Source organism: Oncorhynchus gorbuscha, linkage group LG01, assembly GCF_021184085.1.
Source record: "Oncorhynchus gorbuscha isolate QuinsamMale2020 ecotype Even-year linkage group LG01, OgorEven_v1.0, whole genome shotgun sequence".
NCBI lineage: Eukaryota > Metazoa > Chordata > Actinopteri > Salmoniformes > Salmonidae > Oncorhynchus > Oncorhynchus gorbuscha.
In genome coordinates, this window is record NC_060173.1 from 110,795,127 (window position 1) to 110,823,118 (window position 27,992).

Below are 27,992 nucleotides of genomic sequence, written 5' to 3' on the forward strand. Positions count from 1 at the left end.
CACTAAACTCACATTCCGTTCTCAATTGCTCATAGATTATTTTACGAACATCGACATTCGGTTGTCCAGTCACTTGTGTGTGCTGATTGATCGGTAAGAGCTGAATGCAGGCTATCGGTTCTACGACTACGAGATAAGATTATGAGCCCTTTCTCCTATGCTAGCCTATAGCCAAGGTAGCCTACAATATGTGTCCACACAAATCAATAGATAGGATATGACAACGAAGAGTGCGTAACATGATCACGGAGTCTTGGATACAGCATCTTCAAGTAGTAGCCTACAATATTTGAAACAAACTAAACCGCGCGATGTATGAGGACGTTTCAGGACCCATCCCATTGTAGTCGGAGCTGCAGTCACTTGCCTCATAAGGAGAACGTCTGACGTTTCTCCAGTAACCTCCAGCCCACATGCATGTTTGTGGTGCTGAATTTAAACAGACGGGATTGTTTCGCGAGACGTAAATTGTCATTTGTTCGGATCAGAATGAAACATTTTGAATGGCTCGTTTCCACTTAAAATTCAAGTACGAGGGACGTTAGTGTGAAGCACCGTCTGTGAAGTTCGGACAACCAACAAGGGATATGTAACCGAAATATGACGTTTTTTGTTTGTTGCAAACCTGCCTTGTTTTAAATGATCTGCGTTGATGAATATGAATGCCGTATCCTTAAAACATTAAGGTAGGCTACATGTTTAGACCAGAATACGCTTTTTGATAGGTCTTGTCCATCAACATGTGGCACTTTGAAGGTCCGTAGACATTATGATGAATCAAGAAGCAACTACTGAAAGGATAATGTGTAATAATTCACACTAATATGAAAACACCTTATTGTTATAATGGATGAGAAATCCAATAAGCTGATCTTAGTTCCTATTTTAGCTGTTCTTTTTGTAATGATAGGCTATCAATATATCTGTCCAGCTGGCAGCAATTCTTGCCACTTTAATACCGGGGAAAAATTGAGAGGGGCCAGTCTACTTTCTACCCAATATCGGACAAACGAAGACTTTTACACAGAACTGGAGGATGACAGCCCACCGAAATTGCCGTCAAAATTCAACTTTACTGAACGAGACCTTCAGCGGCACGTGGATTTCAATATCAAAGGAGACGATGTGATAGTGTTTTTACACATTCAAAAGACTGGTGGAACCACGTTTGGAAGGCACTTAGTTAGGAATATTCGTTTGGAGCAGCCATGCGACTGTAAGTCAGGGCAGAAGAAATGTACATGCCACCGACCAGGCAAAGACGAGTCCTGGCTGTTCTCTCGGTTCTCTACGGGCTGGAGCTGTGGTTTGCATGCCGACTGGACAGAGCTCACCAACTGTGTACCTGTCATAATGGACAAGAAGAAAGCTCAAAAGAACAAAAGGTACTGTATAACATTCTATGTGATCTGTTGTGTGTGTGTGTGTGTGTGTGTGTGTGTGTGTGTGTGTGTGTGTGTGTGTGTGTGTGTGTGTGTGTGTGTGTGTGTGTGTGTGTGTGTGTGTGTGTGTGTGTGTGTGTGTGTGTGTGTGTGTGTGTGTGTGTGCGTGCGTGCGTGCGTGTATATACACATTTTACTATCCTCGAGAAATACCTTTACATTGACAATCACACTTTCAGTAGCATTGCCTTCATGAAAAGGTGCTTCTACTTCTGCAATTGCAGCATAGCGTACTTACAGTTAAACGTTGAACTTCGAGACTATGAGCTGTAATGCAAAACAGACATTTTAAGTTACCTGAAACAACACTGAGTTGTTGGTGATGCTTTACAGGTCTCATCGATAGAGACATCCAAATCAAATCCAAATGATACTTTATTGGTCACATACACATGGTTAGCCGATGTTAATGGTCACATACACATGGTTAGCCGATGTTAATGGTCACATACACATGGTTAGCCGATGTTAATGGTCACATACACATGGTTAGCCGATGTTAATGGTCACATACACATGGTTAGCCGATGTTAATGGTCACATACACATGGTTAGCCGATGTTAATGGTCACATACACATGGTTAGCCGATGTTAATGGTCACATACACATGGTTAGCCGATGTTAATGGTCACATACACATGGTTAGCCGATGTTAATGGTCACATACACATGGTTAGCCGATGTTAATGGTCACATACACATGGTTAGCCGATGTTAATGGTCACATACACATGGTTAGCCGATGTTAATGGTCACATACACATGGTTAGCCGATGTTAATGCGAGTGTAGCGAAATGATGTCATTCTAGGTCCGACAGTGCAGCAATATCTAACAAGTAATCTAATCTTCCCAACTACCTAATACACACAAATCTAAAGGTATGGAATAAGAGTATGTACATATAAATATATGGATGGGCGATGGCCGAGCAGCATAGGCAAGATGCGATAGATCAGTGGTCACCAACCTTTTCTGAGTCAAGATCACTTTTGCAGTCGAAAAGCAAGCTGATCTACTGCTCAGATATGTTTTTTTACATTAACCTCACACAAACAGTTTTGTAGGAATAAGGTTTGGGCGGTAGGTCTAATACATTACCACTGCATATTGGCTATATGATTGGCCTGACAATATTGTTAATCAGACCATGTTATATTTCAAAACTCGAGACTCGAGCTTCGATGACAAAATAGATCAGTTGGTTTAGCACTTTTGAGGCTCTGTGGAGCATGAATTGAAATAATTAGCTTTTTTATTTTACTGGACTGATGGTACCTGCATCTAATGGTCAACGAGGTCAAATCATGATGTCAGCGATCTTCAGGTTGAAAAGTCGGTTAAACCTTTATTTAACCAGGCAAGTCAGTTAAGAACACATTCTTATTTTCAATGACGGCCTGGGAACAGTGGGTTAACTGCCTGTTCAGGGGCAGAATGACAGATTTGTACCTTGTCAGCTCGGGGGTTTGAACTCACAACCTTCCGGTTACTAGTCCAACGCTCTAACCACTATACGATACAGTATATACATATGAGATGAGTAATGTAAGATATGTAAACATGATTAAAGTGGCATTATTTAAAGTGACTAGTAATCCATTTATTAAAGTAGCCAATGATGTCTATGTAGGCAGCAGCCTCTCTGAGTTAGTGATGGCTGTTTAACAGTCTGATGGCATTGAGATAGAAGCTGTTTTTCAGTCTCTCGGTCTCAGCTTTGATGCACCTGTACTGACCTCACCTCCTGGATAGTAGTGGGGTGAAGAGGCAGTGGCTCGGGTGGTTGTTGTCCTTGATGATCTTTTTGGCCTTCCTGTGACATCGGGTGCTGTAGGTGACCTGGAGGGCAGGTAGTTTGTCCCCGGTGATGCGGTGTGCAGAACGCACCACCCTCTGGAGAGCCACTGTGGCGCCTTCTTCACCACACTGTCTGTGTGGGTGGACCATTTCAGGTTGTCTATGATGTGAACGCAGATGAAGTGACATTTTTCCACCTCCTCCACTATGTCCCGTCGGTAGGGGGGTGCTCTGTTGTTTCCTAAAGTTCACCATCATGTCCTTTGTTTTGTTGACATTGAGTGAGAAAGTTGTTTTTCTGACACCACACTCTGAGTGCCCTCACCTCCTCCCTGTAGGCTGTCGTTGTTTGGGAATCAAGCCCACTACTATTGTGTCATCTGCAAACTTGATGATTGAGTTGGAGGCCTGCATGGCCACGCAGTCATGGGTGAACAGGGAGTACAGGAGTGGGCTGAGCCTGCACCCTTGTGGGCCCCAGTGTTGAGGATCAGCGAAGTGGAGATGTTGTTTCCTACCTTCAACACCTGGGGGTGGCCCATCAGAAAGTCCAGGACCCAATTGCACAGGGCGGGGTTGAGACCCAGGGCCTCAAGCTTAATGTTGAGCTTGGAGGGTACTATGGTGTTGAATGCTGAGCTGGAGTCAATTAATAGCATTCTTATATAGGTATTCTAGATGGCGCCGACAGAGATAGTCGCCTCGCTTCAAGTCCTTTGGAAACAATGCAGTATTCATTGTATTTTTTATGTGTTATTGCTTACATTGTTACCCCAGGAAATCTTAAGCCTTATTACATTCACCCAGGAAGAACTATTGGATATAAGAGCGATTTCAACTTACTAACATTATTACCAGGAATACGACTTTCCCGAAGCGGATCCTCTGTTTGAACCACCACCCAGGACAATGGCTCTAATCCCAGAAGCCGACCCAAAACAATAGAGCTGCAGAAGAGGCAGACGGAGCGGCCTCCTGGTCAGGTTCCGTAGACATGCACATCGCCCACCGCTCCCGAGTATACTACTCGCCAATGTCCAGTCTCTTGACAACAAGGTAGATTAAATTTAAGAATGGGTTGCCTTCCAGAGAGACATCAGAGATTGAAACATTCTCTGTTTCACAGAATCATGGCTCCCTCTGGATATGTTGTCGGAATCGGTTCTTCCACCGTTCTTCTCCATGCATCGTGCCGACAAGAGATAAACACCTCTCTGGGAAGGGGAAGGGAGGGGTGTATGCTTCATGATTAATGACTCATGGTGTAATCATAACAACATACAGGAACTCAAGTCCTTCTGCTCACCGACCTAGAATTCCTTACAATCAAATGCTGGTCATATTACCTCCCAAGAGAATTCTTGTCAGCTATCCTCACAGCTGTGTACATTCTCCCTAAGCAGACACCAAGACAGCCCTCAAGGAACTTCACTGGACTCTATATTAACTGAAACCATATATCCTGAGGCTGCATTTATTGTAGCTGGGAATTTGAAAAAGCAAATTTGAGAAAAAGGCTACCTAAATTCTATCAGCATATTGATTGCACAAAGTGCGGTGGTAATACACATCACTGCTACTCTAACTTCCGCAATGCATACAAAGCTCTCCCCCGCCCTCCAAATCCGACCACAACGCTATCTTGCTCCTATCATCTTAAAGGCAGAAACTCAAACAGGATGTACCAGTGACGAAGATCCATTCAACACTAGTCTGACCAATCGGAATCCACGCTTCAAGATTTTTTCTATCATGCGGACTGGGATATGTTCTGGTTAGCCTCAGAGAACAACATCGATCTATACGCTGATTCGGTGAGTGAGTTTATGAAGAAGTGCTTTGGAGATGTTGTACCCGCTGTGACTATTAAAACCTACCCTAACCAGAAACCATGGATGGCTGGCAGCATTCGCTCAAAACTGAAAGTGCGAACCATCGCTTTTAACCATGGAAAGATGTCTGGGAATATGGCTGAATATATTCAGTGCAGTTTTTCCCTCCGCAAGGCAATCGAACAAGTGAAATGCCAGTACAGGGACAAAGAGTTGCAATTCAACAGCTCAGACACGAGACGTATTTGGCAGGGTCTACAGAAAATCACAGACTATAAAAAGAAAACCAGCCAGTTCATGGACACCTACGTCACGCTTCAAGACAAAATAAACACCTTCTTTGCCCAATTTGAGGATAATACAGTGCCACCTTCGCAGCCCGCTAACAAGGACTCCCCCCCACCCCTGTGTATTTGACCAATACCATTTGATTTGATTTGATTCCTCTTGTCCAGATGGGATAGGGCAGTGTGCAGTGTGATGGCGTTGGTGGACCAGTTAACCAGGAGATTTCAAATGCAGCTGGTGGCAATCAATCACCCTCTGCACAGAGAGATAGTGCTGCAGAAGACAGTGGATGGATGTGATAGAAACCTGAAATATCGTAAAAGTTTGGTTACAGTGATGAGTTGTGTCAGGCGGTGTGGAATGTGTAAGTCTATAAGGTGTTACCAATCAAATGGGCATCTCTGCAATAACAATTAACTGAACCATAAAATGTTGCCACTGCTAGGAATTTGCGATGCTTGCTATATGCCCAGAAGTGTTAAGTAAGTGCTTTCTGTTTGATCGGCTTGTCACTTTCCCTTGAACTCGCCTGGAAACATCACAGGGTACAAGGTTAGGAAGGGTGGGAAAAGTCACATGAAGTTCATCTGTCTTTAGTGTGAAGAAGATTCTCTCTCCTTCACCACTATGAAAAGATAGCATGGACATTGATGTAGAACATAAGGGATGTTGGCCAGTCACAAGGTTCAGAGCCTCCCTGGAGGATTCTGAACGCAGCTCTGTTTTCTCAGAAATATTTCCACCACTATCGACCTCTTGAGCTGTAGTGAACACACACAAACTGCCGTTTACAATTCAGCCAAGCCTTTCAAATCGACATCTACAGTGTAGCCTATTAATTTCTCTATGTGTGTTCAAACATAATGTGGTCAGTGTATACACCATTGAGAAACTCTTTGATTTTATATGTATATTTTTTTATCAGGGGGTGGATTACAGGAGGGTTATTCAAGAGGACTGTCTGAAAGGCATGCCAGTTCATAGTGTGGGTTGTGTGAGTTTTACCCTTTTGTTTGGTATCTGTTTCTGTGCAAACGCTCTCTATAATCTTCAAGTCAACCATGTAATCTCTAATCTAATCCATTATAGCTTCCTTTTAAGAATTGTACCTCCGCTGCTCACTGTCTGTGGCATGAATTGTAATGTATCCTCCAGACCTGATGTTCATTCTCTTAAACAGTTCAGTGAAAATCTCACTTTATAATTTCATATTATTTTAACTCATACCCAAATAATGTTGTTAACTAATCCTAAACTCGTATTTGTGGCCTAAGCATAAATTGGAGAAAAAAAACACTTAAAAAGCCCTACCTCTAAAACTTGTATCACAAACAGACCGTATAAAACATACCTGCTATTTCCTCACACATTACCAGTCAAATGTTTTAGAACACCTACTCGTTCTATGGTTTTTCATTATTTTTACTATTTTCTCGATTGTAGATTAATAGTGAAGACATCAAAACTTTAAATAAAACATTAAATAACACATATGGAACCCTGTAGTAACCAAAAAAGGGTTAAACAAATAGAAATATATTTTCTATTTGAGATTCTTCAAAGTAGCCACACTTTGTCTTGATGACAGCTTTGCACACTCTTGGCATTCTCTCAACCAGCTTCATGAGGAATGCTTTTCCAACAGTCTTGAAGGAGTTCCCACATATGCTGGGCACTTGTTGGCTGCTTTTCCTTCACTCTGCGGTCCAACTCATCCCAAACCATCTCAATGGGGTTGCGGTTGGGTGATTGTGGGGGACAGGTCATCTGATGCAGCACTCCATCGTCCATCCGTCGATATATATCCAAAATGTCCATTTATTTGGCGCGTTTGATCCAGAAAAAAAAGCTGGGTCCAACTTGCTCAACATGACTACAAAATATCTTAAAAGTTACCTGTAAACTTTACCAAAACATATCACACTACTTTTGTAATACAACTTTAGGTAGTTTTTAACGTAAAAATCAATCAAATTGAAGGTGGGATGATCTGTGTTCAATACAGGAAGAAAACAAACTGAAGCATGCTTTTTGGTCACGCACCTCTAGCTAACAGTACACTTCAAGTGACCCTCGTTCAAGATGGCCGTACTTCTTCATTACACAAAGCAGTAACCTCAACCAATTTCAGCCCAATTTTTCAGTGGTTGATTTGTTAAAAAAGTTTGAAATATCCAATAAATGTCGTTCCACTTCATGATTGTGTCCCACTTGTTGTTGATTCTTCACAAAAAAATACAGTTTTATATCTTTATGTTTGAAGCCTGAAATGTGGCAAAAGGTCGCAAAGTTCAAGGGGGCCGCATACTTTCGCAAGGCACTGTATGTTTATAACATTTTTGGGAGATGCGATGGATCATTGGGGATCATTCAATCTTCCCTTTCTTTTGTTGTTCAGTGAAAGCATCCTATGTGAAGAGTCAACTCATTTAATTAAAGTTCAATTTGTAACTAAATAGTTTTAAAAACGATTCTATTGGAAGGTTTGAATCGTTTTCAATTATGTCTACTTATGAGAAGATCATGTTTATGTTTCTGTCTCCAATATGATATGGTAAATATATCCAATGCAAAAAACATCTACATTGAAATGGTGTTAATATTAATTTGTACATATTTCCGTTAATTCCCATATACTCCTTTTAATTCCCACGGAAAGTTTCCACCTCTGAATATTCCGCGAAATGTGCAACCCTACTCAGAATCATATTTTTCAAGGAACTTGAAGAGACTTCACATCATTACATTATCGCTCTCCAAACAGTGTCAGATGGTGTTCTATTCAGCTGGAATGGAGCATGGTGTGATCTTCACACCCCTGAAAGCTGAGAGTGTGTGAGCGCAAGGTGCTCCAGTCACCTTAGTTATTAACCAGAGAGTGAGTGAGAGTGGGAGAGTGAGAGCGAAACAAAGAGTGAGAGAGAGAAACAGAGAGAGAGAAACAGAGTGAGAGAGAGAAACAGAGTGAGAGAGAGAAACAGAGTGAGAGGGAGAAACAGAGAGAGAGAAACAGAGAAAAAGAGAGTGAGAGAGAGAAACAGAAAGAAAAATGGAGTGAAAGAGTGTGAGAGACAGACAGAGAAACAGAGAGAGAGAAACAGAAAGAGAGAGAGAGAAACAAAAGGGTGACTGTTGTTTCTTCCACTGCTACTGATTACCCAGCAGTCTCTCTGTCCTTGCTTAGATTATTGACAACATTGCTGCAAACTTTGGCGAAATGGCAAATCAAAGCCCCGCTCTGCCAGATGACTTTGTCATGCAAAGTAACAAGGTTCATGCAGTCTCATTGATTTACCAAATGAATACAAAGTTAATTATGGTCTTTAATGATTGTTTTCATCTCATTTGATGGAATGACATTCAATGTTTGACTTTGTCAGCATCTTCATTGGCTTGTTGCAGCATGCAGTTGTTACACACAACTATAAATGTCAGCAAGAACCATTCATTTTAAAATGAAAAACTCTGTTTAGCAGTCGTCTTGACATTTAACAAATCACTGGCATAGCTTTGGAAAAATAAGTAGATTGACTTTCTATATCCCCATCTTAAATCTGCTTAAGATTCAATTATTAATGTGTTGGTACATTGTAACGGCGTCCGTCTGTTGAAGGAGAAGCGGACCAAAATGCAGCGTGGTGGTTACTCATGTTCTTTAATGTAGAATCGACGATACATGAAATAACTATATAAATACAAAAACAACAAACGGAACGTGAAAAACTATACAGCCTGTCTGGTGAACAACTACACAGAGACAGGAACAATCACCCACGTAAACACTCACAGAATATGGCTGCCTAAATATGGTTCCCAATCAGAGACAACGAGAATCACCTGACTCTGATTGAGAACCGCCTCAGGCAGCCAAGCCTATGCTAGACACACCCCTAATCAGCCACAATCCCAATGCCTACAAAAAAAACCAATACGACAACACAATAAACCCATGTCACACCCTGGCCTGAACAAATAATTAAAGAAAACACAAAATACTAAGACCAAGGCGTGACATACATTTGATATTAGCTACAGTGCTTCTTCTCATCTGTTCTCTTTTCAAAGTTTTCACATGTGATAGAGCTTAAATTTCACATGTATAACATTTAGAGTTCACATTTGCACCTCGTATACTGTATATAGCATCTTTTCACCTCATGTGGAATTGCAAGTTCACATTTTAAAGACATTAACATGTGAAAATCATATTTGCAGTTTCACATCTAAAACAACTCCACATGTAAATCCACGTGTAAATCTCACTTTCACATGTGGAATTGCAAGTTCACATGAGGGGTTAAAATGGTGTTATTCTCCTCACATGAAAATAAATTGCTGTAGGAATGTTTCCACATGTGTAATTGCAATGGCTGTAATGCCATTCTGTAAAATTAAAAGGTTTCTTAGCCTAGTTGAGTATAATAATTCAAGTGTGTTAAAAATACAAATGTATTTTTTCTGTGCCATCCACTCCACTATTACTGTAGTCGTCCATGGTGTTGCATTGATACACATGTATTACTTAACACTACCACTAAGGCGAGGCATTCGGAGTGTTACTGCTGCAGACGCATGCCTCTCTTCTCCGCACTTTGGTCCGTGACTGTTGAAAGTAGTCTGGTGAAAAGAACAGAGAAGCTGTTTCCTTTTTTAAAATCCTGTTTTACGGTTTGTACGCGTGGTTACGTATTCAAAAGATAACATGTTTAAGTAAAACTGAGTTGAGGTTTCTGGTCATTTTGAGTGAGTGAAAAAACGAGTGAGATTGTCCCAGAGTAGCCAAGTAGCTAGCTAGCTCAGTTTTGTATGCAAGTCAATGAGAACATTTATAACGGGAAATAAATGTGTGCGCCTGTGTGGGTATGAACAGTGTGTGTTAGTACAGTTGAGCTCCATGGTGCGTACAGCATGGTGATAAATGCTCCTGCATTTCCCCACAACAATTTAGAAAATAATAGATTCACAACCTCACCATTTCCAGGACAATCAGAGTAATGAGCAACCTGCAGCATCAGTAATGGTCTGTTATTATTCACATGGCACAGCGATGACACGCTTCTGCCCCACTCCTGGCTGAATAACACACCACATCATATATTATTAATTGTAGCCAATGCAGAGAGGCCTGCAATTACTGATTACACCTTACCACTTAGATCAGATCACCCAGCCATGTCTGCCTGCCCCCACCTGTCCCACGCATCACTGAGCCATGTCTGGCAGCCTGTCCCTGGTATCACCCAGTCATGTCTGCCTGCCTCCCCCTATCCCCGGTATCACCCAGTCATGTCTGCCTGCCTCCCCCTGTCCCTGGTATCACCCAGTAATGTCTGCCTGCCTCCCCCTGTCCCCGGTATCACCCAGTCATGTCTGCCTGCCTCCCCCTGCCCCGGTATCACCCAGTCATGTCTGCCTGCCTCCCCCTGTCCTCGGTATCACCCAGTCATGTCTGCCTGCCTCCCCCTGTCCCTGGTATCACTGAGCCATGTCTGCCTGCCTCCCCCTGTCCCCGGTATCACCCAGCCATGTCTGCCTGCCTCCCCCTGTCCCTGGTATCACTGAGCCATGTCTGCCTGCCTCCCCCTGTCCCCGGTATCACCCAGTCATGTCTGCCTGCCTCACCCTGTCCCCGGTATCACCCAGTCATGTCTGCCTGCCTCCCCCAGTCCCCGGTATCACCCAGTCATGTCTGCCTGCCTCCCCCTGTCCCTGGTATCACTGAGCCATGTCTGCCTGCCTCCCCCTGTCCCCGGTATCACCCAGTCATGTCTGCCTGCCTCCCCCTGTCCCTGGTATCACCCAGTCATGTCTGCATGAAATACTACACAGTACTGTGACCTAACTTCCTGCCCGAACGGTGGTCGTTGGCCAGTGTGTTACTAATGCTCTGTCACTGAGGTAGAGCTAACCCAAATGTACTGTCGTATTTCGTGCACATGATCAAAGCCAGGAAAACATGGTTTGTCATTAACATATTGGCAGATTAGTAAAGACAAGAAAACATGGTTGACCATTAACATATTGGTGGATTAGTAAAGGCAAGAAAACATTGTTTGTCATTAACATATTGGTGGATTAGTAATGGTTGAGGAGTCAATAGGAAGATTTATGTAAATAAATAATTACTGTCGTAGAAGTTCAAAATGGATACATTCCCTTCATAAGAAATACATTACTCTACACATTTATCAAACACTCTTATCCAATATATGTCTTACAGGAGACATTAGGGTTAAGTGCTTTGCACAAGGAGACCTTCTCAGATTTTGTTCAACTAGTAGGCTCAGAACGGATACCTTGCAGTTACTGGCCCAACGCTCTTAACCACTAGGCTACATGCAACCATCTATGCATGACCTAATCATCTCAGTGAAGGTGTTTTTTCTCTCAGGGATCTCCTGCTCCGTGAAACAAGAGCAACTGAAAAGGCCCCAACGATGGTCTGACCAAACACATTACAGGAGGAGCAGCAGACTATGGGCCAGAAGCCCAGGGACCACAGATAAACCTGCAGAAGTCAAGTTTTACAGATTTACGGCCCTGGTCGCATCAGCAGGCCTGCCACGCGAGCGTTCCCGATTATGGGATGTTTATTATGTGTGGAGCTGAGTGTGCCCTTGTGGGCCTGGTCCTCTCGGGTGTGGAGATTGCTTTTCCTGTGTCATTAATCCAAGCCGTCATTGCTGGCAGGGCAGAGCTGTAATCCAGTAGGTTCCAGTGGTGGGCTTACCATTAGGCAGAAGAGACCATTGTCTCAGGCCACACATCATCAAGGGGCCCCATGAGCTGGGCATAATTTAACAAAATAATAATAGTAAAATAATCATAAAATACATTTAAAAAAAGGTGCTTTCATAGAAAATGTTAAGGCATTTATTTTGTAACAAACAGCTGCTGCTGACATGACACCTTCGTAGTCGAGGTGGTTTCTCCACATTTTGTTGTGTTGCAACCATCTACACACAATACCCTATAATGACAGAGTGAAAATGTGTTGTTTTTTTACATTTCTGCAAATGTATTAAATTCAATACAGAAATATCTAATTTACATAAGTACATAAGTGTAATATTGGCTGCCGTTTTATGACCATCTAACCAGTTGTGCTATTGTGTGTGTTTTTTTGCATTATTTGTAAATGATTTTGAACATAATGTTTCTGCCACCTTGTCTTATAACCGAAAAGAGCTTCTAGATTTCAGGACAGCAATTACACACCCCGTACTGGAGAAATACTTTTTCTTTAACGAGTCGGACGCAAAGGATTTACTTCAGACACCACAAGAGACGGAGGTAACGGGGACGAAGGTCTGGATCCGACGGCGAGTAGGTAATCTCCTTTTACCATTAGCCAACGTACAATCAATGGATAATAAAATAGACTGGTTGTGGTCACATATATCCTACCATCGGGACATAAAAAACTGTAATATCTTGTGTTTCACTGAGTCGTGGCGACATGAATTATATACAGCAGGCAGATTTTACGTTTTTTTCCCCCGGCAGGATATTGGCCTCATTAAGACAAGGGTGGCGGTCTATGTATATTTATAAACAACAGCTGGTGCACGATATCTAAGGTTTTGCTAACCTGAGGTAGAGTATCTTCTGATAAGCTGTAGACCACACTTTTTACCAAGATAATTTTCATCTAAATTCTTCGTAGCTGCCAATTTACCACCACAAACCGATGCTGGCACTAAGACTGCACTCAATGAGCTGTATATGGCCATAAACAAACAGGAAAACGCTCTCAGTAGCCTATGTGAATAAGACCTTTTAACCTTTTTGGGATAGGGGGCAGCATTTTCACTTTTGGATGAATAGCGTGCCCAGAGTGAACTGCCTCCTTCTCTGTCCCGGATGCTAATATATGCATATTATTATTAGTATTGAATAGAAAACACTCGGAAGTTTCTAAAACTGTTTGAATGATGGCTGTAAGTTTAACAGAACTCATATGGCAGGCGAAAACCTGAGAAAAATCCAACCAGGAAGTGGGAAATCTGAGGTTACCTCTGAGGTTACCTGAGTTACCTTGCGTTCCAGTGTTTTTTCTGATGACAAAGTAATTCTCCGGTTGGAACATTATTGATGTTTTATGTCAAAAACATCCTAACAATTGATTCCATACATCGTTTGACATGTTTCTAAAGGACTTGTAACGGAGCTTTCAAGTTTTTTCATGAAGATGGATTACTGGGCTGAACACGCTAACAACAAGTGTTTATTTGGACATAAATGATGGAACTTTATGGAAGAAATCAGTCATTTATTGTCGAACTGGGATTCCTTGGAGTGCCTTCTTTTTGAAATCTGACACAGCGGTTGCATTAAGGAGAAGTCTATCTTTAATTCTGTGAAAAACACTATCTTTTATCAATGTTTATTATGATTATTTCTGCAAAATCTCCGGCTGTGTGTTTTTTCGCCTTGGCGGTGATCTAACATAATCATATGTTGTGCTTTAGCTGTAAAGCATTTTTAAAATCAGACACAATGGGTAGATTAACAAGATGTTTAACTGTCATTTGCTGTATTGGACTTGTTAATGTGTGAAAGTTATATATTTCATTTTTTTTTCTGAATTTCACGCACTGCCTTTTCAGTGGAATGTTGTCGAGGGGTTCCGCTAGAAAGGTTAACAGGTCAACATTCACAAGGCAGCAGGGCCAGACGGACTGCCAGGATCTCCCTCACCAACTTTAAACATCTGCTATCTGAGCAGCTAACCGATCGCTGCAGCTGTACATAGTCTATCAGTAAATAGCCCACCCAATTTACCTAACTCATCCCCATACTGTTTTTATTTATTTACTTTTCTGCTCTTTTGCACACCAGTATATCTTCCTGCACATGATCATCTGATCATTTATCACTCCAGTGTTAATCTGAATTTTTTTTATTTTTCGCCTTCCTCCTCATGCCTTTTGCACACAATCTATATAGACTATTTTTTTCTTTTTTTCTACTGTGTTATTGACCTGTTTATTGTTTACTCCATGTGTAACTCTGTGTTGCTGTCTGTTCACACTGCTATGCTTTATCTTGGCCAGGTCGCAGTTGTAAATGAGAACTTGTTCTCAACTAGCCTACCTGGTTAAATAAAGGTGTTCTCAACTAGCCTCCCTGGTTAAATAAAGGTGTTCTCAACTAGCCTACCTGGTTAAATAAAGGTGTTCTCAACTAGCCTACCTGGTTAAATAAAGGTGTTCTCAACTAGCCTACCTGGTTAAATAAAGGTGTTCTCAACTAGCCTCCCTGGTTAAATAAAGGTGTTCTCAACTAGCCTCCCTGGTTAAATAAAGGTGTTCTCAACTAGCCTACCTGGTTAAATAAAGGTGTTCTCAACTAGCCTACCTGGTTAAATAAAGGTGTTCTCAACTAGCCTCCCTGGTTAAATAAAGGTGTTCTCAACTAGCCTCCCTGGTTAAATAAAGGTGTTCTCAACTAGCCTCCCTGGTTAAATAAAGGTGTTCTCAACTAGCCTCCCTGGTTAAATAAAGGTGTTCTCAACTAGCCTCCCTGGTTAAATAAAGGTGAAATCAAATAAATAAATGTGTACTCCGAGCATGCACTGACCAAATGGCACGTGTCTTCACTGACATGTTCAGCCTGTCGCTGACTGAGTCTGTAATACCAACATGTTTCAAGTAGACCACCATTGTCCCTGTGCCCAAGAACACTAAAGTAACCTGCCTAAATTACTTCTAACCTGTAGCACTCACTGCTGTATCCATGAAGTGCTTTGAAAGAGTGGTCATTGCTCACATCAGCACCATTATCCCAGAAACCCTAGACCCACTCCAGTTTGCATATCACCCCCAACAAATCCACAGAAAATACAATCTCTATTGCACTCAACACTGCCCTTTCCCGTGTGAGAATGCTATTCATTGACTACAGCTCAGCGTTCAACACCATAGTGCCCTGAAAGCACATCACTGAGCTAAGGACCCTGGAACTAAACACCTCCCTCTGCAACTGGATCCTGGACTTCCTGACTATCCGCCGCCCCCAGGTGGTAAGGGTAGGTAAAAACACATCCGCCACGCTGATCCTCAACACAGAGGCGCCTCAGGGCTGCTTACTCAGTCCCCTCCTTTACTCTCTGTTCACTCATGACTGCATGGCAAGGCACGACTCCAACACCATCATTAAGTTTGCAGATGACACAACAGTGGTAGGACTGATCACCGACAACGATGAGCCTATAGGGAGGAGGTCAGAGACCTGGCCGTGTGGTGCCAGGACAACATCTCCCTCAACGTGATCAAGACAAAGGAGATGATTGTGGACTACAGGAAAAGGAAGACGGAGCACACCCCCATTCTCGTTGATGGGGCTGTAGTGGAGCAGGTCGAGAGCTTCAAGTACCTTGGTGTCCACATCACCAACAAACTATCATGGTCCACACACACCAAGACATTCTTGAAAAGGGCTGTTCCCTCTGGCACGGCAAAACCTATAGCCCCTCAGGATACTGAAAAGATTTGGAATGGGTCCTGAGATCCTCAAAATGTTCTACATCTGCACCATCAAGAGCATCCTGACAGTTTGCATCACTGCCTGATATGGCAACTGCTCGGTCTCCGACAGCAAGGCATTACAGAGGGTAGTCCATACTGCCCAGTACATCACTGGGGCAAAGCTTCCTGCCATCCAGTACCTCTATACCAGGTGGTGTCAGAGGAAGGCCTTAAAAATGGTCAAAGACTCCAGCCACCCTAGTCATAGACTGTTCCCTCTGCAGCATGGCAAGCGGTACCAGAGCACTAAGTCTAGGTCAAAATGGCTTCTTAGCAGCTTCTATCCCCCAAGCCATAAGACTCCTGAACAGCTAATCAAATAGCAACCCAGACTATTTGCATTGTCCCCCTTCCCCCCACTCTTTTAAACTGCTGCTACTCTCTGTTCATTTTCTATCTAGAAAAATGTCCTGAGCCTGATAAACTACAAAATTTCCTCCGAGGCATTGAACTTCCTGAGTTGACGAGCTCAGCAGTGACAGAACTAGATAGACCCATATCAGAAGTTCTCAAAAACTCTAAAATAATGAAAGTCTCGGTTCTGATGGGCATATTACTGAATTCTTTAAAACCTTCCCAGACCATGTCACTCCAATATTAGTGGATGTGTTTTCAAATGTATTAGAAACCAGAGATCTATCTCACTGTATACTTGGAGAGAATCTCTGATCAGGATTTTAAAGAAGGCAAAGATGCTACTGATTGTAATTCATTTGACTTATCTCCTTGCACCGAAACAGTTACCAACTGCTCACTTCCATATTGGCAAAGCGACTAGGATAAGTCATAACAGATATTATAAACCCTGATCAAACGGGGTTCGTTGCTGGTCATCAACTGTCAGATAATATAAGAAGAAGCCTAAATGTTACATCATCTGCCCAGACTCAGGGTGGGGGCTCTGTCTCTGGATGCACAGAAGGCTTTTGATCAGGTATCATGGCCTTATCTGTTTCAAGTGCTGCATGAATTTGGATTTAGTTCCAAGGTCATTAGATGTGTCCAAATCCTTTATTCGACTCCCCACCCTAGAGTCAGAGTAAATGGACATTTATCTGCAGCTTTCATCATTTAAAGAGGGGTCCGGCAAGAATCCCCACTGAGCGCGCCCCTTTTTGACATTAGTAGTGACCCTCTTGCCCAGACGATTAGATCCAGTACGAATATCAAAGGCATAGAAATTGAAAAGTATTTTTTAGAAATATGTAACTTTCACACATTAACAAGTCCAATACAGCAAATGAAAGATAAACTTCTTGTTAATCTACCCATCGTGTCCGATTTCAAAAAGGCTTTACAGCGAAAGCACAACATATGATTATTTTAGGTCAGAGCCAAGTCACAAAAACACACACAGCCATTTTTCCAGCCAAAGATAGGAGTCACAAAAAGCAGAAATATAGATAAAATTAATCACTAACCTTTGATGATCTTCATCAGATGACACTCATAGGACATCATGTTACACAATACATGTATGTTTTGTTCGATAATGTGCATATTTATATCCAAAAATCTCAGTTTACATTGGCGTGTTACTTGCAGTAATGTTTTGCTTCCAAAACATCCGGTGGTTTTGCAGAGAGCCACATCAATTCCCAGAAATACTCATAATAATCATTGATAAAAGATACAAGTATTATTCACAGAATTAAAGATAGACTTCTCCTTAATGCAACCGCTGTGTCAGATTTATAAAAAACTTTACGGAAAAAGCATCTGAGTACGGCGCTCAGAGCCCAATCCAGCCAAAGAAAAACTCGCCATGTTGGGTAGTCAACAGAAGTCAGAAATAGCATTATAAATATTAAGTTATCTTTGATGATCTTGATCAGAATGCACTCCCAGGAATCCCAGTTCAACAGTAAATGTTTGATTTGTTCCATAAAGTCCATCATTTATGTCCAAATAGCCACTTGTTGTTAGCGCGTTCAGCCCAGTAATCCATCTTCATGAGGCGCGAGCAGTACGTCCAGACAAAGTCTAAAAGTTCCATTACAGTTCGTAGAAACATGTCAAACGATGTATGGAATCAATCTTTAGGATGTTTTTAACATAAAACTTCAATAATGTTCCAACCGGAGAATTCCATTGTCTGTAGAAAAGCAATGGAACTAGAGCTACTTCTCTCGTGACCGCGCGTCACAAGCCTGTGACACTCTGCCAGACCACTGACTCAAAGAGCACTTATGAGCCCCTCCTTTATAGTAGAACCCTGAAACAAGTTTCTAAAGACGGTTGACATCTAGTGGAAGCCTTAGGAAGTGCAATTTGACCCCATAGACACTGTGTATTTGGTAGGCCAAGCTTTGAAAAACTACAATCCTCAGATTTCCAACTTCCTGGTTGGATTTTACTCAGGTTTTCACCTGCCATATGAGTTCTGTTATATTCACAGACATCATTCAAACAGTTTTAGAAACCTCAACTTCTGAGTGTTTTCTATCCAATACTACTAATAATTTGCATATATTAGCATCTGGGACTGAGTAGGAGGCAGTTTACTCTGGGCACGCTTTTCATCCAAAAGTGAAAATGCTGCCCCCTATTCCAAACAGGTTAAATAGATTTTTATTTGGATTTCATGTAATGGACATACATACACATAATACAGTGAAATGGAATAAATTATTTGTTTCAAAAAATTAATTAAAAAGTGATGCGTGCATATGTATTCACCCCCTTTGCTATGAAGCCCCTAAATAAGATCTGGTGTCGTCAGAAGTCACATAGTTAGTTAAATAAAGTGCACTTGTGTGCAATCTAAATGCCACGTGATCTGTCACATGATCTCAGTATATGTACACCTGTGCTGAAAGGCCCCAGAGTCTGCAACATTACTAAACATGGGGCACCACTAAGCAAGCTGCACCTAAAGGACTCAGACCATGAGAAACAAGATTCTCTGACCTGATGAAACCAAGATTGACCTCTTTGCCTGAATGCCAAGCATCACGTCTGGAGTAAACCTGGCATCATCCCTATAGTGAAGCATGGTGGTGGCAGCATCATGTTGTGGGGATGTTTTTCAGTGGCAGTGACTGGGAGACTAGTCAGGATCGAGGGAAAGATGAACGGAGCAAAGTCCAGAGAGATTCTTGATGAAAATTTGCTGCGGAGTGCTCAGGACCTCAGACTGGAGCGAACGTTCACCTTCCAACAGGACAACGACCCTAAGCACACAGGCAAGACAATGCAGGAGTGGCTTTGAATGCCATTGAGTGGCTTAGCCAGAGCTGTTTAATCAGCTTATTGATATGCCTCACCTGTCAGGTGGATTGATTATCTTGGCAAAGGAGAAGTACTCACTAACAGGGATGTAAACAAATTTGTGAAAAAACGTTAGCGAAATAAGCTTTTTGTGTGTATGGAACATTTCTGTGTCTTTTATTTCAGCTCATGAAACATGGACTAACACTTTACATGTTGCGTTTATATTTTTGTTCAGTATAATTAATTTAGATATTATGGGGTGTTGTTTGTCGGGCAGTGATCTAAAAAATATATTTGAATTCAGGTTGTAACATAACAGAATGTAGAAAAAGTCAAGGTGTGTGAATACTTTCTGAAAGCATTGTAAGTGTAGCCCATGTATCTGATGCTGTCTGGCCTAAAAAATAATATGGCATGTCAGCTTGTCCTCTCCCTGGGGCCTCCAATTTACGAAGTCCGCCCCTGGTTGATTTGATAGTTAAGTGTTACCTAGACAGGGGTTGGTTACAGCAGTTGGTAAAGCAGTTGTTCACTGTCTTGACAAAGCAAATAAAAGGGAGGCAACCAAAGCGTGTGATTAAATATGATTTCAGAGTAGATACATTATTGGTACTATCAGTGTTGAAAACACATTTAAAGATGATATTGTCAAGTAGTTCCAGTGTGCTCATTGTTCACATTAATTCCTATTGACTCTTCTCATATGTGTGGTGGTCATAGAAACAGGGCACTTATGCTTATTTGTTTGTAAGTAATGTCTGTGTGGGCCTTTAACATGGCTGTTTTATGATTCTGATGTTAATCTCTGTTAGGATGTATAGGCTGATACAAAGCATATTTTCAGTACTTCAGAACTTTTTAATCTATTATAACTTTGATGAAGATTTGCATTTTTTTAATTTTGTTTTCACATTTTACCTTTATTTAACCAGGCAAGTCAGTTAAGAACATATTCTTATTTTCAATGACGGCCTGGGAACATTGGGTTAACTGCCTGTTCAGGGGCAGAACGACAGATTTGTACCTTGTCAGCTCGGGGGTTTGAACTAGCAACCTTCCGGTTACTAGTCCAACGCTCTAACCACTAGGCTACGCTGCCGCCCCAAGCACAGTGACATTTAAAAAAAAAGCAGAAACAAGACAGAAATGTGTAGCTTGGTTTGTGACGCATTAAAATGGTGCACCAAGTTGCCTTCACGTTTTTTGTTGTTGTTTTTCTTGTGTGCTTTGATTGAATAGCAGAGAGCACTGATTTGAGATTACAGGCTCTGGCCCAGTACTATTAGCATTTTGGGAAATGAAAAGCTCTGCATGTTTATCAGACAGTTCTGCATATTTGATGCTATTTCCTATGACACTGTTTAATATGAACTCATAGTGTATCTCTAAAAGCCACTCTGAGTAATGAAAGGAGTGCAGCTTGCCAGAACAGCCAGACAGGCAAACAGCTCGTCTGCTCTGACGTTGCTGTCAAATACTTGCTGATCAGGCAAATATGAATCTCCCACTCAGCTCTTCTTCTCTGATAATTATTATTATTATTTTTCTTATTTACCCTTTATATAACTAGGCAACTCAGTTAAGAACAAATTCTTATTTACAAGGACAGCCTAAGAACAGTGTGTTAACTGCCTTGTTCAGGGGCAGAACAACAGATTTTTACCTTGTCAGCTCGGGATTCTTTCTAACAACCTTTCAGTTACTGGCCCAATGCTCTAACCACTAGGACTCCTGGACTGGATGAGAGGCTGGCCAGGACCTCTCTGCTTACTGAAGCCTCAACACTACTGGAGATGGCTTGTTGAGTGTTCATGTCTCCCTGTTGTCAGATAATGCCTTCTGCATTTATCCATGTACCAAATACACTGTTGCATTTTAATATTTTGTAGCCTTATTTTGATGATGATTGACATTTTCAGTGCTCCAGTTTTAAGATATATATATGCCATTTAGCAGACGCTTTTATCCAAAGCGACTTACAGTCATGTGTGCATACATTCTACGTATGGGTGGTCCCGGGGATCGAACCCACTACCCTGGCGTTACAAGCGCCATGCTCTACCAACTGAGCTACAGAAGGACCACTAAGACTTTCCATTAAGACTTTCCTAACGCTCTCTGTTATTTCCTCTCATTGAGAACTCCTCTTGTAAATCCTGCAGTGCTTTTGAGGTGTGATGAGATGTAATAATTTCAATAGGCCCGAACACCTAGTGGGATGATTCTCTACTTCACAGGGCATATTGTGTCTGAACACAATATAGACACTATCCACACTGTTTCTCTTGTATTTGATCAAAAGGAGATTATTGCCAGACGGGGAGAGGAGGGAGGATGTGGCTGCACACTGGACAAACAGCTAAATACAGTCATCAATGTGATGTCAGTGAGTCACTGCACACATAGTGGAGTGAGTCAGAGACAAGGTGCCCTGCATGTCCCCCAGAATGAGTCAGAGACAAGGTGCCCTGCATGTCCCCCAGAGTGAGTCAGAGACAAGGTGCCCTGCATGTCCCCCAGAGTGAGTCAGAGACAAGGTGCCCTGCATGTCCCCCAGAGTGAGTCAGAGACAAGGTGCCCTGCATGTCCCCCAGAGTGAGTCAGAAACAAGGTGCCCTGCATGTCCCCAGAGTGAGTCAGAGACAAGGTGCCCTGCATGTCCCCCAGAGTGAGTCAGAAACAAGGTGCCCTGCATGTCCCCCAGAGTGAGTCAGAAACAAGGTGCCCTGCATGTCCCCCAGAGTAATTCACAGACAAGGTGCCCTGCATGTCCCCCAGAGTGAGTCAGAAACAAGGTGCCCTGCATGTCCCCCAGAGTGAGTCAGAAACAAGGTGCCCTGCATGTCCCTCAGAGTGACTCAGAGACAAGGTGCCCTGCATGTCCCCCAGAATGAGTCAGAAACAAGGTGCCCTGCATGTCCCCCAGAATGAGTCAGAGACAAGGTGCCCTGCATGACCCCCAGAGGACTTCCTGCTCAACATTACTAACTGTAATGGCGAAAAACTGGAGATTGTGATGATAAATTCTTCATTGTACACTAATGAAAATATCTTGATCTGCAGTTTCTCACAACAAAGTGCTTGGAGGATTTAGGGAAAACTGACATAAACAGCTGGAATGCTGTTGCTTAGCTTTCTTTTTCTGTCGTCTTCCACACCTCAGTCTTTGTTTAAGACTGTTTTGTGTTTGTATCTCCCATTAAAAGTTTTAGTGTCACAAGCTTGCTCAATAAACTCAGTTAGTTTAGATTGTGTTAACCTCAACAGAAATAGAAGATATTTGAAAAGCATGCAGAAATACACAGTACTGGGATAGGTAAAACCTTTAAAAGTCTAAGCCATTGGGGGGAGGTTCAACTAAACTAAAATAGGCCGTTACTACTATAGCCCATAGAAACACATTGAATAAAACATTCTTAAATAGCAACAAAAAAACAGTTTGTACTGTATCTGGGAGATACAAGGAAGCTCAGAAAATATTTGTGTTGTTTTTATACATATTTAACCCTTTTTTGTGGGGGTAAGCACAAAACGAACTCCCTACTTCCATAGATGTTTTAACCGGTACCAGGTACCTTCAGATGAGTTCAGTGAGATGAGATGAGTTTGATGTCTCCTGGTCTGCCGTTTCCACTCTCCACCGCAGATGCAGAATGGCATCATAGGCCGATGATGGATTGAGACCCAGCCAATGCAACAACAACAACAACAAATTCTGTCAGGAGTTTTATTTTTAATGTGTTCTGTAGATTGGCGCACGTCAATAGACTCTTAAGGATTTAATGGTGGAATCTTCCATTGCTGTCTACTGTGCAATTTTTCAATTTCTGTAGGATTATTCTGTACATAGGTAGCAATGTAATGTGTTCAGTTTGAGTCATGTAGAGGTGTTATTGTATGATAGCATACTTATTAGCATACTTATTATCTCACCAAGCACAGTCTTAAAGACAAAGCAAACTAGATTGATTTCGCTGTTGATGTCTTCAGCCAGGGACCGACTTTCCTCTCTGCAGCCGCGTGTTGGTCCTGCTTCGTTATTGAAGTGACAGATTGACAGATCAAACAGCGACAGGGAAAATGCCAGCTCAGATACTTTGCTGTGTTATTTCTCAATTGATACCTGTAAGGCCTGATGAAAGGTTTCTGCCAGGGAAAGTCTGATTTATCAGAACAACCTGGAGAAAGGTCATCTGTCCTTATTTGGGACGTGCTGCTGACATATATGTTATGCTGCAGGGAGGGCAGGGGAGGAGAGGGGAGGGCGGGGGGGGAGGGGAGAGGGGAGGGAGAGGGGGGCCGGGCAGGGGAGGGGAGAGGGGAGGGCAGGGAGGAGAGGGAGGGCCAGGGAGGTGAGGGGAGAGGGGAGGAGAGGGGGGGCGGGCAGGGAGGGCAGGGAGGAGAGTGGAGGGCCTGGGGAGGGGGGGGAGAGCCGGGGAGGAGAGGAGGGGAGGGCCTGGGGAGGAGAGGGAGAGCCGGGGAGGAGAGGGGGGAGGGGAGGAGAGGAGAGGGGAAGAGAGGGGAGGCTTGTGGGGCAGGTGCTCATCTTTACTGCAGGCCCAGACCAGGGCTCAGCTCTGCTGCCAGGGGACTGGTTCATCCCTGTGATGTCACTGTGGATTTCAGGAACCTCTATTCCACTGCGGGGTCGATCTCTGGGGAGTGATGCTCAAGGATGTTGACAGTGATTGACAAATATGTGGCGACGCTCTCAGGGCCCCTTGCAGAGGCTTTTGACAGTGCTTTTAGTGGCTCTGACTAGAATCTCAAATTCTAATTTATTATGCACAGACCACCCCTCTACGACCAGATGTAATTCACAATGTTCTCTCCTCAAAATCTCCATGGCATTTTGGAAACATCCCTTTCTGTCTCTTCGTCATGAACAAGACTGGCTGCGAGAGAGGCTAGAATGATCTCACTGAACAGATTGCAGCCCAGATTGCTTCTTAGACTCCTATGTTTATAAATAGATGCTTGTCTGTGTTCCTGGTTTCATTTTCAAGATCATTTCTAATATTTGATTAACAGTAGTGCACTGTATCTAATGATATGCACATATTTTTTACATCCATTTAGTTTTAGTGAAGACTCCATTGTTTTTTAAACACTCTACTTTTCGGAAAAAGTTAAACACCTATTTTGATACGTATGCGTTTGAGGATATAACTCTTGATGCTTTCAATTGAAATGTTTTCTCTCCAGACATTTTTCTCCTATCTTCAGAATGTCTCTTCTGTTCATCATAGTGTTTACAACTGACAATATAAGAGAGCAGAATTTGGTACTGTATACATATAATTTTGCATGTCCTATGCTCTTCTGACTTAAGTGTAATTGTCCTATATTGCAGTATAATTGCCCAGTACTGCAGTATTCCCCTATATTGCAGTATAATGGCCCTATATTGCAGTATAATTGTCCTATATTGCAGTATAATTGTCCTATATTGCAGTATAATTGTCCTATATTGCAGTATAATTGTCCTATATTGCAGTATAATTGTCCTATATTGCAGTATAATTGCCCAGTACTGCAGTATTCCCCTATATTGCAGTATAATGGCCCTATATTGCAGTATAATGGCAGTATAATTGTCCTATATTGCAGTATAATTGTCCTATATTGCAGTATAATTGTCCTATATTGCAGTATAATTGTCCTATATTGCAGTATAATTGCCCAGTACTGCAGTATTCCCCTATATTGCAGTATAATGGCCCTATATTGCAGTATAATTGTCCTATATTGCAGTATAATTGTCCTATATTGCAGTATAATTGTCCTATATTGCAGTATAATGGCCCTATATTGCAGTATAATTGTCCTATATTGCAGTATAATTGTCCTATATTGCAGTATAATGGCCCTATATTGCAGTATAATTGTCCTATATTGCAGTATAATTGTAACGATATGCGCTGAGAGTTGGGAAGCAGGTTCAGGGAGTGTTTTAATAAATAAACAGAACACAATACAAAACAAGAACCTCGAACAACGCAGACATGAAACAGAAACAATGACGCCTAAGGAAGGAACCAAAGGGAGTGACATATAGGGAAGGAACCAAAGGGAGTGACATATAGGGCAGGAACCAAAGGGAGTGACATTTAGGGAAGGAACCAAAGGGAGTGACATATAGGGAAGGAACCAAAGGGAGTGACATATAGGGCAGGAACCAAAGGGAGTGACATATAGGGCAGGAACCAAAGGGAGTGACATTTAGGGAAGGAACCAAAGGGAGTGACATATAGGGAAGGAACCAAAGGGAGTGACATATAGGGAAGGAACCAAAGGGAGTGACATATAGGGCAGGAACCAAAGGGAGTGACATATAGGGCAGGAACCAAAGGGAGTGACATATAGGGAAGGAACCAAAGGGAGTGACATATATAGGGAAGGAACCAAAGGGAGTGACATATAGGGCAGGAACCAAAGGGAGTGACATATAGGGAAGGAACCAAAGGGAGTGACATATATAGGGAAGGAACCAAAGGGAGTGACATATATAGGGAAGGAACCAAAGGGAGTGACATATTTAGAGAAGGAACCAAAGGGAGTGACATATTTAGAGAAGGAACCAAAGGGAGTGACATATATAGGGAAGGAACCAAAGGGAGTGATATATAGGGCAGGAACCAAAGGGAGTGACATATAGGGAAGGAACCAAAGGGAGTGACATATAGGGAAGGAACCAAAGGGAGTGACATATATAGGGAAGGAACCAAAGGGAGTGACATATATAGGGCAGGAACCAAAGGGAGTGACATATTTAGAGAAGGAACCAAAGGGAGTGACATATTTAGAGAATGAACCAAAGGGAGTAACATATATAGGAAAGGAACCAAAGGGAGTGACATATTTAGAGAAGGAACCAAAGGGAGTGACAGGGAAGGAACCAAAGGGAGTGACATATATAGGGAATGAACCAAAGGGAGTGACATATATAGGGAAGGAACCAAAGGGAGTGACATATATAGGGAAGGAACCAAAGGGAGTGACATATATAGGGAAGGAACCAAAGGGAGTGACATATATAGGGAAGGAACCAAAGGGAGTGACATATATAGGGAAGGAACCAAAGGGAGTGACATATATAGGGAAGGAACCAAAGGGAGTGACATATATAGGGAAGGAACCAAAGGGAGAGACATATATAGGGAAGGAACCAAAGGGAGTGACATATATAGGGAAGGAACCAAAGGGAGTGACATATATAGGGAAGGAACCAAAGGGAGTGACATATATAGGGAAGGAACCAAAGGGAGTGACATATATAGGGAAGGAACCAAAGGGGAGTGACATATATAGGGAAGGAACCAAAGGGAGTGACATATATAGGGAAGGAACCAAAGGGAGTGACATATATAGGGAAGGAACCAAAGGGAGTGACATATATAGGGAAGGAACCAAAGGGAGTGACATATATAGGGAAGGAACCAAAGGGAGTGACATATATAGGGAAGGAACCAAAGGGAGTGACATATATAGGGAAGGAACCAAAGGAGTGACATATAGGGAAGGAACCAAAGGGAGTGACATATATAGGGAAGGAACCAAAGGGAGTGACATATATAGGGAAGGAACCAAAGGGAGTGACATATTTAGAGAAGGAACCAAAGGGAGTGACATATTTAGAGAAGGAACCAAAGGGAGTGACATATATAGGGAAGGAACCAAAGGGAGTGATATATAGGGCAGGAACCAAAGGGAGTGACATATAGGGAAGGAACCAAAGGGAGTGACATATAGGGAAGGAACCAAAGGGAGTGACATATATAGGGAAGGAACCAAAGGGAGTGACATATATAGGGCAGGAACCAAAGGGAGTGACATATTTAGAGAAGGAACCAAAGGGAGTGACATATTTAGAGAATGAACCAAAGGGAGTGACATATATAGGAAAGGAACCAAAGGGAGTGACATATTTAGAGAAGGAACCAAAGGGAGTGACATATATAGGGAAGGAACCAAAGGGAGTGACATATATAGGGAATGAACCAAAGGGAGTGACATATATAGGGAAGGAACCAAAGGGAGTGACATATATAGGGAAGGAACCAAAGGGAGTGACATATATAGGGAAGGAACCAAAGGGAGTGACATATATAGGGAAGGAACCAAAGGGAGAGACATATATAGGGAAGGAACCAAAGGAAGTGACATATAGGGAAGGAACCAAAGGGAGTGACATATATAGGGAAGGAACCAAAGGGAGTGACATATATAGGGAAGGAACCAAAGGGAGAGACATATATAGGGAAGGAACCAAAGGGAGTGACATATATAGGGAAGGAACCAAAGGGAGTGACATATATAGGGAAGGAACCAAAGGGAGTGACATATATAGGGAAGGAACCAAAGGGAGTGACATATATAGGGAAGGAACCAAAGGGAGTGACATATATAGGGAAGGAACCAAAGGGAGTGACATATATAGGGAAGGAACCAAAGGGAGTGACATATATAGGGAAGGAACCAAAGGGAGTGACATATATAGGGAAGGAACCAAAGGGAGTGACATATATAGGGAAGGAACCAAAGGGAGTGACATATATAGGGAAGGAACCAAAGGGAGTGACATATATAGGGAAGGAACCAAAGGGAGTGACATATATAGGGAAGGAACCAAAGGGAGTGACATATATAGGGAAGGAACCAAAGGGAGTGACATATATAGGGAAGGAACCAAAGGGAGTAACATATATAGGGAAGGAACCAAAGGGAGTGACATATAAAGGGCAGGTAATCAGTGAAGTGATGGAGTCCGGGTGAGTCTGAACTTGCCTACCTGGTTAAATAAAGGTGAAATAAAAAAATAAAAAATGCACAGGTGCGCGTAACGATGGTGACAGGTGTGCGCCATAACGAGCAGCCTGGCGACCTA

The 27,992-nt window shown here is 42.4% G+C and overlaps 1 protein-coding gene across 1 annotated transcript in view; it reads left to right on the forward strand.

Annotated features, from left to right (window-relative positions):
* Positions 1-380: 380 nt before the first annotated feature.
* The window catches only part of LOC124030820 (heparan-sulfate 6-O-sulfotransferase 3-B-like), a 149,877-nt gene continuing 122,265 nt past the window's right edge, over positions 381-27,992 (forward strand). Inside the window, exon 1 of the mRNA XM_046342014.1 lies at positions 381-1,385. Within this exon, the coding sequence (XP_046197970.1) occupies positions 847-1,385 (539 nt within the window). The 5' untranslated portion in view covers positions 381-846. The remainder of the gene's footprint in view (positions 1,386-27,992) is intronic.